Raw genomic sequence first — 17,146 nt, forward strand, 5'->3', positions numbered from 1 at the left:
TGTATTTGGGGTTTCATTCATGAGAGTTGAAAGTGCCTACTTTCAACTACAGCACGGAAGCGAAACCCTGAGAGGATTCTCCTTCAGTCACCACCAGCCAACAAAACATTCACTTCCACCTTCTCAAAAGCTCTCTCAAATCTGTCTGATTTCAAGGCAGCTCTTTTCTTCCTAACCAAATCTCCTACATTGACTGTCATCCATTCCGTGGAACCTGCATGAACATCTCTGTTCAGAATCAGTTTTGGCTCCACCTGTTTACTTAGTGTCTTTTACTCATAAACCTGCTGAAAAGTCAATAGGTTAATTATTACTGATTTGGAATTAGAGTCTAATTTTGTTGTAAACAATTTAACTGCTGGTCCTCCACCCTGGTCTTAATACCTGTGTTTAGCTGTTACCCACCCTGGTATACCTGCCAAGGACTACAGATGTTTTATCTGACGTGTTAGTTTATTAACAGTTTCTGCTCTTGTTGGAGCATGAAGACTTGATGAAGGGTTTTTTTTTGTTTCTTTTTTTTTCTTTTTTGTTTTTTTCTATTCTGGTGTGCAAAGGTTTCCTAAAATGAAAACAATACCTTTTCATTAGGTACATGTGCACACATATAGGTAATATTTGTCTTTATTTTTCCTTTTTGGAAAAAACCCAGAAAATTCTTTAACAGGAAATTGAAAACTACTTTGGATTTACATCAAAAAACCAAACCTAGACAACTCTTTTGCCAAAATTCTCTCTTCCTTACAATAAAAACAAACAAACAAAAACCAAGTGAAGATTCATGGACCAGTTATAATGGTGATGCATCATTTTTGAGCAATTTTTGTTTACCTGGTTGCATCCTCACATATTTTTTCAGCATGTTAACACAAAGTCTGAATGCAGGAGTGTCTTGATTATCTTCTTTGACGGTTTTTCGCACGTTGGAATTCGCATAGTAAAAATTTTCTCATGATAAGACACGTAGGATTGGCTTTGTAGAAGTACAAGCATGACTTTGTTTTTCTGTTCCACCACAAAAGGCTCTTCCCTCCAGCCTCCACTCCTCCATCTTCTCAGTTCTTCCAAAGTACGAAACAGAGATAATTTCTGAGAGAGGGGGGAAAGTCATGTACCTCAGCCTGCATGTCTCAGCATGGACCAATGCTGAATCTGTGTCTGGCTTTGAGCTTTTATGTCTGCTCGTATGTTTTGATGATGTATTGTAATTGTTTATAACCCAGCATCTGAAAGATAATTTCTGTTCAACGCTCTAAGGTTGGCAACTTGAAAATATACTTGAAGTGGGGAAATTATTCAAATTTATCTGATATTTTATAAATTGGTCTTATTTGTAAGGAGGCAGCAACATTAAAGTGACATTAGTGTTCATGAAAAATACGAACAGTGGGCTAAACCCAAAGAATGGATGAAATGTGAACTCATTTATTCAATACCATCTCCTACCCAATAACCACAGTCCAGAAAGTAAATGGCTTTAGAAAGGGAAAAACCATTTATGTTTCAATTCAGTGGCCTCAGTGTTGTTACCTGGTGCTGTGGAGTGTCCTAGGATAGCCTGACATCTGGTTGCCATTCCTGAAGGACACACATCTTCCGCATGTCCTGTGTCCCATCTGTCAGCCCTGCCCAGGACCAGGGGTCCCAGGGCGCTGGGTGCCCCTGTGCAGACACCAGCATTGCACCCTTGCTTTCCGGGGCCCATTAGTGTCTGGTCCCTGCTGGAAGGTCTCCAAGGAGCATCCAGCTGGTGAAGGCTAGTTCTGGAGCAGGTAGCTGAATACTTGACCTTCAAGATGGTGATAATTTCTGATAACCACCACTAACTCCACTGGCCTTGTTTGATATAAGTGGAAGGCCACTGTGATCAGTGTAAGGAGAGACCGTGCTTGTGACTCTTTCTGAGGTGTATCTGACATTGTTTCCCTTCATGTGCCTGGCACCACACAAAGCAGCAGATTGTATCCTTGTGTCTAGGTGCTCCATCTACAAAGGGTGATAGAGCACACTGGAGGGCTACATTCCTCAGAGCTGTTTGCAGGGCATATTTCTTCCATCAGAGACCTTTGCATTTCTCCATTTTGCTTCTCTACAAGTTTCCTGAATGTTTTCTGCCTCTCTTCCTCCTGTGCCATGCCTCCCTGTCCTGCCCCTGCCATGCTAGACATCATGCCTCCCCTGCCCCAGCAGGGCTATGTGTCTCCATCTCCCATGGTACCAGGTCTGTCTGCAGCCTCTTTCTTCCTCTTTCCTATGCCACTCTTCTCTCTCTCCACAGGATTTGCCAATGCCTGCCTTGTGCCTGTACCTCCATTCACTCGCAGTCTTCAGTAAGGTCTTGCCTACTGTAGTCTGTAAGGTCACTCCTTTTTCCCCTTATTTCAGCTTCTTCTCTGTCTTCCAGGCTCGTCTCCATCTTCAGGAACCCCCTGCTCTTTCCACATCCAACCAATCACCCTTGCAAACATCGCTCCTTCCCTCATGTCTCTCTTCTGTCAAGCATTTTTCCATACTTTGCCCCCTTTCTTTACCCCCCTGGGCAGAGTTGTGCCCATTGGTGCCTGGAATATTCCCAGATCTTCTGGAGCTGGTTGGAGGTGATGTTCTGAGGTTATCACATTACAGAGAAACACTGCCAAGTACCAGGCAGTCCTGAGCGCACTTTGATGCTTCACAGTAAGGCAAGAGTGGCTTCTTCCTCATGCTTTTGGTTTGCCGTTGCCATATGGAAATGGCAGATGGTGTTGATCAGGAAGTTAATCTAGAAGTGTATCCGTTTCATGCCGTACGCGAAAGATTTGTTCATTAAAGTTAGAACTCTAATTTAAAGCCAATTAACAGAGTGATTTGAAGAGACTTGTTGTTTTTTGAAGTTCAAAAGAGATGTGAAGTCTCTGATTTCAGCCTTTGTACATTCCAGAACCTGTATAACTATTGCAGTGTTGCCAACTCTCCTGGGTTTTTTGGTCTCTTTTTTTTTTTTTTTTTTCCTTTTCTTTTTTTTCCCCTCTTCATTTTTTTGAGTGATGCAACTTTTGCCACAGGCTGGAACTCTTTGGTGAAGCCTTAGGAACGCCCAGTTTTCTTAGCAATTTTAGCTCTACATTTTGGGGTGGGTGGGCAGAACTTGTGTGTCTTTCTATCCTTTTTGCCGAAAGCCAGCACAGCTCCCTCCTCCCTCCCTTCAGCAGCCCAGTATTTCTCTTCTCTAAGCAGGATCTGGGGAAGGAGGTAGGAAAACGGAAGAAGCCCTGAGCAGCCCTATGCCCTCCTAACACAGCTCCTGTCAGTGTGGGGTCATCTCTGCTTCCTTTCCTCCCTCCTCATAACATCTCCCAGAAGCTGGTATGGACCCACCACAGAAGCTTTCTCAAGCTTGGAAGGGGCAGCAGAGGCCTCCAAACAGACAGCTACTGCTCTACACATGCATGCCCCAGTGTACAACACTAATTTCCACGTGTAGTCAACCCTGTAGGATTGGCCCAAGCAGACCATTCCTAAGAAGTGTCATGATGGGAAACCTTGTGCCACAAGGACCCCAAAAGTGATTAGTTCTTAATTAATATTTATGCTGCTTTTACCCGAGATTGATATTCTGTAAACACTTGTAGATCCTTCAGCAACAGACAGCATATTTGGATAGCCCCAACATTTAGTAGTGGCATGTGTACAGAAAAAACTTTCTTTAGTAATTTGAAGCTGCTGCTGATATAAAAGAAAATAGAAGGGTCAAGTTTTGCTGTGGTATAGAGCCTATGACTTCACTGGGTTAACTGCTGCTACTTCCATGTAATTGAGAACCTAATTTGGCTCAAACCCTGGGAGACTGAAAAGGATCACAGCAGCCGCTGTATTAAGCCAATGTTCAAGACAGTTGGCTCACACTGAATTTCATAAGCAGATTGTGTATTCAGAAGGCTTTAGCTGTATGACACAGTCCACTGCAAAAGAAGAGATGGTGGGAGTATCTCTGTGTTTATCTTAACTAAAATGGCATGCCAGGAAAAGCTATCAAATGTGGTATTGCCCCTACGTGGGGGGCGATGCAGCAGAACAGATAAAGTACCTCTCCCTGTGTGTGTGTGAGGACAAACCTGGTGAAAGCTGTGCAAAGGCTGCCCTTCGTTATCCCAGCTCCCATCGGTCACACCAGGAGCTGGCAGCAGTGGGGATTCGTCCTGGCCATGCTGCGGTGGAGGTGGTGCTGGTGTCAGCAGCCAACACACCTCCATCATGTCCCTTCAGGGGTGATGGCACCTTGCTGGCACCTCTGGGGCCATGTGAGGAGGCCAGGTAGAGATGGACTTAAAATGAAGGGGAAGATAGACATTGGTCTGAGAAAGCGCAGAATATTCGCAGGAGCAGAATGGCTGCTGGAGGCCTCCTTTGGAAATCCCTTCCTGCCCCCCTGCAGGGCTGCCAGGCATGAAGGTGGCAGTCAGCAACCGTGGTGGCTTCTGGGGGATTAGACTTGTGTCACAACATCATCGGCGGTGCCTGCCCTCTGCCAAAGAGGCTCACTCTCGCACTGGTATTTCGTCTTTGAGGAGAGGTGGCCAAAATTGGTGATTTGTGTTTCACAGAAAAGCTTGAGGGGCAGAAATCTCTGTGTTCTGCTTTGTCGAGGGGAGGAGAGGGGAAGGGGGTTTCCTGATGAAAGAAAATCCCAAAGAAGGAAATAATGCCTTTTCAAGAAAAGGGTGTGCAGGGGGTATGGCTGATGAGTATCTGTTTATTCCCAAGTTTGCTGGCAGTCCCTCTCAGGCTGATGCCCTCCAAGAGAGACAGGCATTTTGGGACAGCATTTTCAACCATTCCTCAAGCACTTAGCAGAAGGGATTGTTTTATTAGGAAAGTTTACGGCTTCTTGTTTTCCCTCAAAGGCAAATGTGACTTTGTTGTTTTTAATTCTGTTGGGATTTCTCCCTTTTAATATACAACACAGCTGTTAAAATAGTTGGGGTTGTCTAGGGCAAATCATATAGCACTTTCCTTGTTCAGATCTCAGATGGCTGCCTTTTTAGTGTCGCTGCAGAATTATATCACAGGGCATATGAATAGTGCTGGTATTAGTGTCAAAATCAATTACCCAACCCTCCTCCTGCAGAGAAGGCTACAAACCTTAGGAACAATCTGAGTAATCCATTCTGGGTTTCTAATTCTGAGTAATGACGGAGGGCAGAGACTTGTGCTTGAATAAGTGCACAGGGTCTTTCTCCGTATAGTCACTCCTAAATGCATGCTCTTTACAGGAAAAAGCAGGCTCCCTGTGAAACCCTTTTTCATGCCAAATGGCTTGCTGCTAAGATTAATCTGTCATTGAATTTATAAATTCTGTGTGGCACAGAGCAGCAGAAAAAGTTTAGCATTGAACAGAAAGCAAACTATGTATTGCTTAAAAAATGAATGTTGTGCTCCTGGACAGTGTGGATTGACTGCCTCCATCAATATATCTTCTTATACTGGTAATAAAAATACTTCCATAGCCTTGTGCCTCCGAGGATCTCAAAGCACTTTGCAAATAGGGCAAAGTGTTATTTCCTATTTTACGGCTGTGGAAACAGGCTGCGAGAGACGTTAAGCTTTTTGCCCAGGGACACAGAGGAGACTGTAGCAGAGCCAAGATGAGAACCTAAATCTCCAGAGCTCCAGTGCTCTGTCCTGGTCATGCATCACACCAAAGTGTGGTGGGGGGAGTCTGCTGGTGGCCTCTCAGCCATCATCCATGAAACCTCAGGAGGTGGGATACGAAATGGGTGTTGGTGCTCCTTCTCTCCCTGGTCTCTGTCCCGGTCTGTGGGTGGAGGTGCTGAGCAGGGCAGGATCTGGCCAGGGAAGGATGCTCGTGTCCTCCTGGGCTGGGATGGTCAGCTCTGGTCGTGGGTGGCTGTGGAAGGAGAATGACTTTTGGTTGCTACTGACTTGGGGAAAAGCTCGGAGCCTTGCATCCAGCCTGCCCTACCTCAAGCACCTTTATGAAGCAAAAACAATTATAAACTTATTACACTAAATCCTGTAAGATTAGTGTAGTTGCATTCTTTTTTTTTTTTTTCTAGTCTAGTATTTGAGAAGGATTTACCTGTTTAATACAACCATTTATTAGAAACACTTGTTTTTTTTTTTTTTTTAATTCATAATTCATTTGAAAAGAAAGCGTACAGCTACAAAGGCCAGTTTTTCAAATACAGGCCTGATCTCTTTGTCAAATTCTGGTTGGATAAATGACACATCTGAAAAACTGGGTCCCCACTGAGGTGTCTGTTGCAGGGATTTAGAGATCTCATTTCAGGCACCTCTCTGGAAAAAAGCATGGCTCTAACCTGCATGTTTCACAGGAGAACAATTTCTATTACTAGTTTCTTCCTTCCCCTCCCTGGTTTCTGTGCTCTGCAGCCCGCAGCCCCCCGAGGATGCTCGCCACAGGCAGGAGGCTGCCCTGAGGGTCAGGGTAACCAGGGAGGGGGGAGGCTGGGAGGGGTGCGAGGGCGAGGGTCTGGTTTCAAACAAAAGTGCAAAGCCTTGAAAGGAGGGACTAAGAAGAAACAGGTGGGGGGATAGTAATATAGCCTCTGAAGTTTATTTGCTTAACGAACAGAAGCCCAGGCTGTCAGACCTAGGTCAAATACTCCTCCAGTTTGAGTGTATTTATTTCATACGTGGTCTGTAACCCAACCTGATTTCTGGATTAAACCGCTGTAAAGTCCTGGCCCCCAGGAACCCATCCCATGTTTGCCATCAAGCCCAGCACATGCCGGGGCAGGACCTCGGGGTGCTGCCTCGGTATTCAGTGCAGCCTTGTGTCATCAGTAAAGCCTGTAATTGTGGGTCCTGTCATTTCCAATGCAAGCTTCGCTGTTTACAGCTGCAAATCGTGACCACAGATCCATCACTTAGTGGTCCCATTAATGCGAGCCATGCCTGAAGGCTCCTGGGATAAGCTGCTCAGGCTGCAGCACACAGCCGCTCAGTGGGCCACCATCCTGCTGGAGCCCAGGCAGTGGTGGCAATGTGGGAGGACCACATCCACCATATGCCAGGTCCCTCTGGGGTGCTAGCATGGTGGCTTTGTATTTATTGGAAAGGATTTAGGACAGCCTGTCTTGAACAGTGGTGCAACACCGAGGGTCTCCAACAGCGGGCGCAAAGGAGTCTGGGAGCATGGGGCATCGTGCTAAGCTGTGGAGCTCATCATGTAGTGGGGAAAGAAGGGCTTTGCTTTCCTGCTTGTCTGTCCTGAAGTTACAGCACAAAAACTGCTTGAAAACCAGGAAAATAGTGAGAGGAAAAAAAACAACTGCAAAACGAAGGGCTTATGACAGGGTCACAGACAACTAGAGGGTAAAAGATACAGATCACACATGGGAGTTCCTGAAATCTTTGTGTGCTTTAAAGTTTTTAAGAGTGTTAACTTTTTAATCCAAGATGTTCAGGAGTCAGTTAATCCTCCAGAGTGAAGGAAGAGAAGTTTGAGCTGGCAAAACGGCAGTAAAATTACCTGCACACAAAAAACAGTTTTCTGGTTTCCCAGACATTTTTTGGCTGATCCCATTAATTTCAGTAAGGTAAACAGCCCATGTGCTCCAGAGTATCTCAGGAGCTGAAAAAATTTGCATCTGAAAATTTGCATGTGAAAAATTGCAGATCTGCATTAAAATTAGAAAGGAAAGGAAGAATTAGCAGCAGGTTTTCCCGAGACCATCCTGAGGCCGGTAGTGCCAGGTAATTGTGTATGTTCTGTGAAAACAGGAGTCACGTGGAGACATTTGAAATAAAACAAGTTAAAACGGGGCGAACAAAAGTATTCACAGTCAGAAATGAAGCATGCCTCCTCATTTAAGAGAAGCCCCATCTTTACATTAAAGTTGGGATACACATACGTTTGCTTTTGGGAGACGAGAAATATTTGAGTCATGCAGAACTATGATCAAGCTAACAAAAAGTTCAGGAGCTGTTATTTTTCATGGACCTAATTTTAAAGTTATTTGTGCTTTGGTATCTTCTTGTTTCGTGGAGCTTTCACTGGCACTTAATTCACCATTTGTAATGGGGGTAAAACTGTAGCTGATTTTCAGATGTGACCGGTCAGGACAGAAGAACTTGCTTGAGACAGTCAGGAATTGGTGGATGTTAGTCCTCACCAGTGAAAGCTGGATGGGCTCTGGCAGACCTGCCAGCATCTGTAACCACTGTTGAAATGTTCTGGTTGGGGCACTGGTTCAGAACCAGTGCACAGAATAAGCGTCAACTGGGGAAAAAAAATCCCACCTTAAATGTATTTTTATCTGTAGTTTTATTGAAAGTTTTTAGCTGACTCAGTTTTTTGTTATGATGGGCGAGATCATGTATAGGATGGACAAACTGGTTTTATACATGCTAAATTTTTGTGTCCCACCTGTCCTTTAATCCTGGAAAGCCCCTGGGACCTGTCAGCTTTGTTATACAGCCCAAGTTTAAGTGGGGAAAAAATGTATTTTGGTCCTGATCCTTTTAGGTCTTCAACTGCCTGAAGCCAGCAGGATGTGAGAATATCCATCCCTTTGCAGGGTTGTGCCCTTTCTGCCTGTACTGGCTGCATTGCTAGATTTAGAAACCCAGGAAATCTTTGCTGCTTGCTGTTTACCTTTGAGCTCTGCTGAACCATCGGCTGCTTCCTCATGGAGCTGATTTTGCCTGTTTTGTGAGTGGTTACCAGAATCTGGTTTTGTTTTATGTCCTGCAGGGTTGCTGAGCTGGAAGATGCATGTCTAAGATGGAAACTTCTGCTTCAACTGCTGCTGGGAAAAAAGAAGGGAAAGGTGTAGTTCTGGAGGGGAATGGCTTTACAGAGACGGAGAAGAAACCCACTCCTTTAGCAGCTGCAGGAGCAGCAGTGGCACAAGGAGGTACTTTATGTTTTCCACACTTTGAAAGCAGCAGGGGTGTTTTTCATTAGACTGTAAGAATTTAATAAGTACGGTGGCATCTGTCCTCCTGTGAACATGCTGAGTTTATTGGGGTTCTCGGGCATCAGAGGTCACAGGAGCAGGAAGCTGTGTCACCACGCGGCGTCCAAACGTCACTGCACCGTGACGAGTCACTGCCGCTCCTAGAGAACTGGACTGGGGTGAGGGAGAGGAGGGATGGTGAGAGGTGGCCGTCGGAGAGTTGAGGCATCCTGTCACTGCTTGCCACTGGCCAACCAGTGCTGTGTGGTGTAGGCAGCATGGTGCCTGCTGCTCCTCCATGGAGGAGTTAAAGGGTGGCTGGTGAGGCTGGCTGGAGCTGGGGGAGTGCCCTGTTATCGTAGTCAGGGAGGGGTGTCGAGTGCCGGCCGTGATCCTGCTAATGAGCTAAACAGACTGCACTGGCTTCAGCCATTGCTGCTGGGATTTCATGGTTAGGGAGGAATTTGGGATCGTCCAGCCCCAATGCAAGAAGGTTCACAAAGAAACCCCCTCGTTTGTGCCATTCCTGTTAATGTCAGAAATAGCTCAGGTCCTGATTTCTTTTTCTGTCAGTGTTTTTGGCAAGATTTTGGTCCTGCTGGTGTTGAAGTCAATTGGGAAGCTTTCGTGGACACCCATGGGCATGGGGTCATTTTTGGCGGGTATAACACCAGTATGCAGGGGGACACGCAGGCATATTGCTCCTGCCTGCCCTCTCCCACTACAGCAGGCAAAATACAGCCCCAGAAAACACATCCGTTTCTGGCACACATGTGCTGGTGGATCTTCAAATCGGTGCCAGGGCCCTTCACAGTGGCTCCAGCTGTGGACAAGGCTGTGCCAACCAGGGAGGCATCACACTACCCTTGCTGGGGACTGGGACTGGGCGTCCTTTCTGGACAGGGTGTAAGGAGACAAACTTAGAAGGGGCTGCACCAGCTTGCATGTGACAAGAGACATCCCAGCTGTGTAAACTTTGCAGGCAGCTTTTTTTCCTCTTTAAAATATACCTTATTGCTAGCTAGAGTCTACCTCAAAATGAACCCTTCTCCTCCCCTTCCTGCACTGCAGGGTGGTTTCTCATCACCCCAGGAGAGCAGCATGACTCTGCTGTGGGCTCCTCTGTTTCTTACACAGCTCAGCTGGAGAGTTTGTGTTTTATGTTGGCTGAGTTTTGAAGATAGTTCCCAGCCCAAATTACTTAAATCTGCTTCATCTGTCCTTCCTTTTCAACACATTTCTTACCCAGTTTTCATTTCCACATTGGCCTGGGAAGATTCAGATGTACAGAATAAGGCAGCAGCTGGTAGATTATAATCTGTCAGATTAGTTCATGTGTTTGATAAATTTTGTTAGTCTTTGTTAGCCAAAGGAACATTTTTCTTAAAAAGAACTAGAAAATCTTTTACACAGAGTTGTTTGGAGAGAAAAACAATTTCATGCTGCTGAATGGGTTTGAGCCACCTTCCTTGTGAGCATGATGCAAAGCAGCAGAAAGGAAGGCTCACCCGGCAGCAGAAATAAGGGAAAGGCAGAGACAGCAACATGCAGGAGTTTGCCATCCCCCCAGCAGATTTTGATCCCTGTTGAAGAAGCACAGGCTGTAGGAACCATGAGGCAGCCCACGCAAGGCATCATCTTAGTGACTGGCAGATCCAGAGGGTCGATTGGTACCAACAAAGTCCAAGCATGTGCTAAAATTTGAAACCACAGATGTGCTGTTGTGAATAAGCACCTTCTCCCCACTTGGCACTTGCCTCAGGAGTGCCTCCACCGAGGAAGCAGTGACCATGTTTCCAGAGATGCGATGGAAATGGGGATGCCCCCGAGGTGGAGTGTCAATCGGCATATTTGGCACCCCCAGAGACCTGATTGGTTTTTAAGCATCCAGTATTATATGTCCTGTTAGAAGTGTGCTCTTGTCTTTGGAAAGAATGATTTACAGGCTCAATATTTCTCCTTTTATTAAGAGGAACTGGAGAAGTAAGTGGAGGATTGTTTGAAGATGTCAGGAGAATCGTGATGAAAGCATTGTGTAATGAGATGTAAAGAGTGAAATCTATGTCATGCTGTGAAGAGAAGTGCTCATAAATGACCTAAAATGGCTAGCAGCAAAGTAGTGTGTGATCGGATGCCGGCCCTGGGACTCTGCAGGTGATGCATGTGCTCTTGTGGTTTGAGGGCTTTCCTTTGAATTCTGGTTAGACATAATACATACTCCTGAAAGGGAGCAGCACAGTGTGTGTGCTTATAAGTAGAAAAATTAATACAAAGTAATCTTATAACATCAGTTAATTGCAAGGTGTGATTTAGCAGATAATAACAAAAAGGCTGGGTGGCGATGAGGCTGTACTTACATGGTATTCATGCTAACATAACATATTTGCTTCACTAAACTAGTGTAATTGCTCATAACAGGCCAGAAACATACATTTTTATGTTCATATTCTGACAGAAGAAAGCAAACGAGTATAGAGATTAATTACATTGTTCAACTTGAGGAGGGGAACAACTTTAAAGGGAGGGCCTCCCAGCTCCCCACGCTGCTTTGGGGCCATATGAACAAGTCTATATTCTCACCCAAGACAAACTCTTGATTTTATTTATTGTAGAGGTCTTACTCTTTGTACTAGCATGTGAGAAAGTGGCAGCAAGGCTCAGCTAGTGCTGCAGATCACCAAGCTGCTCTCCAGAGCCAAACAAACGTAATTTGCAACACATTTCTTCTCCTTTATTCTACTGAGTCACACAGATGGAGTGCCAACATAGCATGTTTCTCAGATCATAAGGTTTTCTTTTTCCCTTGTAGAAATGAATAGATTCATAATGTTTGATTTATAATTAAGATAATTGAAGTAGTAAACTGAATATTAGTTAAACAATTGAAGAATAACTATTTTATTATATTATTATTTAGACTGCATTATTATAAGGTAATAATATGTCCAGTCTCCATTTCTAGTTCCCTTGCTTTGGATATTTGTCCCAAATGTTTGCAGCCTTGAACAAATTAAGCTATGGCTGTAGGAAAAGAGATTGGTATTTTTGATGCTGTAAGTGGAGAAGAGTCCTTTCATATGAACAATCTGCATCTCATATTTTTAGTCTACTGAGGCTGCCATTTTAGAGATCTTCTGTGACTTTTTTTTATAGTAACTCATTGATCAGATGTTCAGAAATTGGCCTCGCAGAAATGACATCGGGGAAGTCTCTCCTAATTTTCTACTTTTCCATAAATCATGCCAGCCAAGGAGTCAAAGCTCCTCTCTTCTGTTTCAGTAGGGGCTCACGTGTGTGTGTGACAGAGATGGAAGCTGGTTTTAATGACAGCATGTAGGAGCTATAGACAGTCAGATCTGCAGAAGAGCCTCTCGCTTTTGGTGCCTCCACTTCTGGAAGGGAAACTCATAAGACTTCATGTTTAGAAAACCCTTTTGCTGAGTGCAAAAGTGCATGTTGCTGCGTAGGGTAAGAGACTTTGGAGAAGAGCACCACATCAGTGAGAGTGCGTTGGGTCCTCCAGGCTGGCACTGCCACATCCTCCCTATCAGCACGCACGGGGAAGCCCAGGCGCGTGGCTGGAGGAGAAATTTAAATGAGCCACTCTTTCAAAGGCAGAGATATTTAGGAAGATGGGTTTCTCATCTTGTAATAAAAATTAAATACAAATTCTCCTAAATGTTAACTGCCTGACTTTAACAAGGCCCAGAATGCACCTTTCCCTCTCCACCCCACCCTCTGCATGACACAAACACCAAGTTCCCAAATTGATGGTGTTTATGTTTGAAACATTTTTCTGATGTCTGGCTCTGTCAAGACTAATTTTAGCATTTCTAAAGCTGGGTAAAAATACAGCCTCATTACTTTGATGTCAGAGCATAGTTTACTATTAGTATATTCTGGGGTTTATCATTTTAGTCATGTTTAACACGGCTGCAGCAGGCATGCACTATTAAATCTGGCTTATTTTACATTCCTGTCCGAGATTATTTATTTGGAACAATTTCCTCTCTATCAAAAGACACGGCTAATGCTGAGTTTTAATGTGTTATTTACACACAAAATAACCTATTTACAACTCAGTATCTGCCGCAGGGAGAATGAATGGGGCAGTGCTCCCTTCATCCTGTTGTATCTGAGTTTAACAATCTGGATTGCTAATAGAACCATTTATCACAGGGTGGTAATTTATTTTATGTTAGCTGCACAGGTCTCCCTGCCTCTGATCTATGGAAATACTTTGTATATAATGAAGTTCAACAAGTCATTTGGTGTAAACATGGGGAACTGTAGAACCAGTAAGACTCTGGCTACACTTTTTTTCCAGGAGGTAACGACTCTCCTCTGATATTAAGGTTTCAGTTGATGAAATACAGCTCTTCGCCCCACGTGTGCTGTAAGGGCAGAGCGTGGGGCTTTTCTGCAGTGGATTAGAGACTGGGATGGAGTTTGGTCACTTGATTTATGTGCTGGCAGGAATGCTCAGTGCTGCAGAAGTAGCACACTCAGCCCTTTCATAGGCAGAGGAGAAGGGCAGGGAGCACCTCCCATCGCTCTCCAGAGGTCTTCTATAAGCAAGCCCCGAGTGGCGTTGGCAGGGAGTCCTTGTGCAGTTCAGCTTGTCTCAGTGCTGGATTATGGGAAGACCATGTAAATGAGGAGGAGGAAATGCCAGCATCCCAGCAGACCTCAGTGCATTGAAAAAAATATATAGTTTGTGTGGCCTGAGACTCAGACAAATTAGAAGGAGAACAGCCCCTATGAAGTCATCTCCTCTGTCCACCTCGGAGGGGCAGGGATCTTCTCCAAAGAATGTTTTTCATTCAGTTGTTCACATTTTCCAGGAAAAGGAATATAACCAGTACAAGCACATTCTTAGCTTCCCAGCCCCGCATTGCTTTGCTGTATACAACTTAAAACTTTGAGATACACAGTTAACAGAAAAGTCTGGGTTGGCTGTGGGAGGGAAGGGGGCAAGTGGTTAAAACAGAATGATGGGAAAATCCCAGAATTTAGACTGCTAAATTCTCCTGACAGCCACTGTGTGTCTACTGCATATAGCTCAGTGGCCCCCACCTTGGGTAGGGCTTCAGTGCTGTAAGAGTGAGAGTGATTTAAGAATTGTATTTCTTCCCTGAACATTTCCATCAGTCTTATACAAAAATAATTCTGTTGGGTCTTAAAGTGGGTTACTCTGTCATCATAGCCCTTCTGGGTGGCCAGATTGCCTACAGGTCTCTCCTGTGTACCCACTCATGCCCCTTTGGGAAGCCGGAGGTCTCAGATGCTCAGACTGGTGCAATGCTGAGACTGTTCCTCGGTTGTGGGATATGAAGGCCTGTGACTAGCTGCTAACTTTGAATCATGCTGTTTGCCTGACACCTGCTCTTTGGGATGGTTTAGAGGAATCTATGTAGAGATGGATGAAGTTAAAGCCGTGCTGCACCATTTTTATGTTTAATGAGCAGTATCTGGTGCGTGAGCATGGCGGAGAGCACACTGGGAGCAGCAGGTTTATTTCTTCAGCTACATGGGGCAGAATTTTAGTAGCTAAAATTACCACAAACTGTGCCACAAAAAGAACGTCTTTTCTTCTGCCTGCTCTCTTTCCTCTATCCATGGCTTGCAACAGAGTCTCTCTAGCCTCTTCTCTAAGATAGTCAGCAATGCATCTTTGTAGGGTAACCCTTTCTCTTGCCTAATCAAGTGATTGGAGTCCTACTTCTTGGCCACTTGTTTTTTCTCCCTCATGGGGGAAACCCCCTTCCTGAGACCCTATACTGGATTTCTCTGTGTGGTAGCCAGCCCTGTGGGCAATGGTGCAAGCTCAGAGTGGATAACCATTAATGTTTACAGACTTTTTGGTTCACATTGCGTAGCCCTTACAGATGATGCTAGAGTCCGTATCACCAAAGCATTTGATGATGCAGCAACTTTATAATATTAGCCTGCATTCACTGATTGTGTACAGGTCCCCCAAATTGTCATACCAAAAGTTCCTACAATTTGAGCCCATTACAGATGCTGAAGTACTTTGAAGACAGAGCAATTTAACCTTATCCTTAACCACACAGCAGGATTGCACACCAACTTGAAAAGCTTTTATGAGTTCAAAATGAAATAAAGTATTCTTCACAGGCTGGTTCTGGCACTGGTGATCCCAACCACCTGAAAGACCTTTGTATTTTGTGAGTGTATTATTATTATTATCATTAATAGCAGTAATAATAATAATAATAGCTTCCACTTTTCTATTATTTTGTAAGCTCCAAAACCTGACTCTGACAAGCACCAATGTATCTTCTTTTCTGTGGATCCAGTTTAGACTTCAGTAAAGTGTCTCTGAGAAGATATCTAAATATAACCTTTTTAACCAATTTGTATATAACCTTTTTACCTATTTGTGGGTTGGTCATTTATAGTCAAGTAAGAAAATCCAGTGGTGATAATTGATCATATTTATCATGGTGCTTTCCTGGACTGTCTCCTCTGTGCTGCCAGCATGTCCCCATAGTTTGAATTTTTAGCCTCTTTGGCAGCTTTTTGCCTGAGCATCTGAGAATTGCACAGGTTTTTTAAATTAATTCTCCCAACACCATCCATTAACTGTGCCATTTGAGCCTGCCATAATCATGGGGGACCAGGAATGGGACATGTTTTGTCTGAGGTTGGCTGCCTAAATGTTAGGTGTCTAGTTTGGGATCCCTTTGCATTAGGGTGGAGTAAATCACATTGTGGAGATGCCTGCTTTGTTCCCTTGAGGGCTTCATGTCTGATTTGAGGTGGCTAATATTAGGTGGACAAATCCCAGTCTTCCTGACTTGGCCAAAATTGCAGAGTGGGGTTAAAGCAAGGAACCAAGGTGGGACTAGATTCATTAGAAAAGCCCTTAATTCACGTTCATCAGTCCGTAGCCTGAGGAGCAGTCTGAGAGCCCTGACTGCCAGCTCTGAACTGAAATCTCACCCTGTGGCTTCTCAAGTCAGAAGCAAACTTGACACCCAAGTGTCAACACAGCCAGGGGAGCTGCTTCCCAGAGCTGCTCCAGCTTCACGCCAGCATTGACAAAACTGGTGTTTTAACAGCCCGTTCAGAGAGATGGGCAATTTAAAATCCTCACTAAAAAGATAAGGAAAAAAGGAGTAAATTCTAAAGGCTACAAAAGACTCCTAAAAATAACACGAGTGGAGGAAGGCTATTAATGCAAAAGTAAATAATTACATTAAGGGAAGGAACTAGAGAGGCTAGTTGTGTAAATCACTTTAAGGGGAACAAGCCTTAGATAAAATCCATTCTTTTATCACACAGATTAAGTCTTCCTTTTGACGCTAAATAATTGATAGGCTTTGGCAGAGCGTTCCACAGCTGCCTGTGCGGAGCAGTGGGACTGCTCCCGGGGTCAGACAAGTGGCAGAGAAAAATGTTCTTAGAAATGCTGTGTATCCAATACCAGCACCAAGAAATGGGGCTTGTATGCCTGGCACTTCCTAAAGAATTTCTGCATGGCCTTCAGAAGACAGCCACATGCCTCAGAGGAAAAGGAGGCCTTGGCATTGCTTGTCTCCTCTTTAAACTGCCCCCCATGAAATCAAGTGGTCTGTTTTCATGGTTTCATGTGGCGACGAGTGAGGTACAGAGGTCTGTGAGGACACAGACTGTTCCTCTGTGCCATTTTTTATTTTTTTTAATAAGAGGACATGAACTGTGCCGCCTGGGCTCTGGGAGCCCAGGTCCTGTGGGGGATTCTCTTACCTTGGCCAGCCCCAATACTGAATACTTCAGCCTCTTGCACTTCACACATGAGCATCCTGGTAAAACAGGGAGATATCATTGCTCCCATTCTGCAAACAGGGAGCACAGAGGATTTTCCAAGGTCAAAGTGGCTGTAATGGGTTTAGCTGCTTCAGAGAGATGTCAAGAACTGGTTCTCTCTGTGACTTCAGAAGTTTATAGGTAGCATACATGGCACATCCATGGTGGTACAGAGGACTTAGCCCAGGTCCCTTGGGTCACCATATCCACTAGGAAGTCCTTCCTCTCACTGATATGCCATATAATAGTGGTCAAGTGACACAAATTCTCATGTCCATCTGCCAGATGCAGGAGTTGTTTCTTTCCCTTCAGGAGAGTTGAACACAAGCTGTTTATGCATTATATAGTGCCTTTGAGAACACCATGTTGCAGCAGTCAGTATCATTCGTTTTGGGTGCATAAGAGTATGA

General features: G+C 44.6%; 1 protein-coding gene across 5 annotated transcripts in view; it reads left to right on the plus strand.

Annotated features, from left to right (window-relative positions):
• GLI2 (GLI family zinc finger 2) overlaps window positions 1–17,146 on the plus strand; it is a 197,109-nt gene that overhangs the window by 42,021 nt on the left and 137,942 nt on the right. For 4 of the 5 annotated variants that reach the window (XM_087733425.1, XM_087733428.1, XM_087733427.1 and 1 more), the window contains exon 2: window positions 8,720–8,882. The exons of the other annotated variant lie outside the window; for it this stretch is intronic. In XM_087733425.1, the coding sequence (XP_087589551.1) occupies window positions 8,741–8,882 (142 nt within the window). In that variant the 5' untranslated portion in view covers window positions 8,720–8,740. The remainder of the gene's footprint in view (window positions 1–8,719; window positions 8,883–17,146) is intronic. 5 annotated transcript variants of the gene reach the window in all.

Source organism: Nipponia nippon, unplaced genomic scaffold (genome assembly GCF_047370975.1).
Source record: "Nipponia nippon isolate SJK-2023a ecotype South Korea unplaced genomic scaffold, ASM4737097v1 scaffold_5, whole genome shotgun sequence".
Classification (NCBI taxonomy): domain Eukaryota; kingdom Metazoa; phylum Chordata; class Aves; order Pelecaniformes; family Threskiornithidae; genus Nipponia; species Nipponia nippon.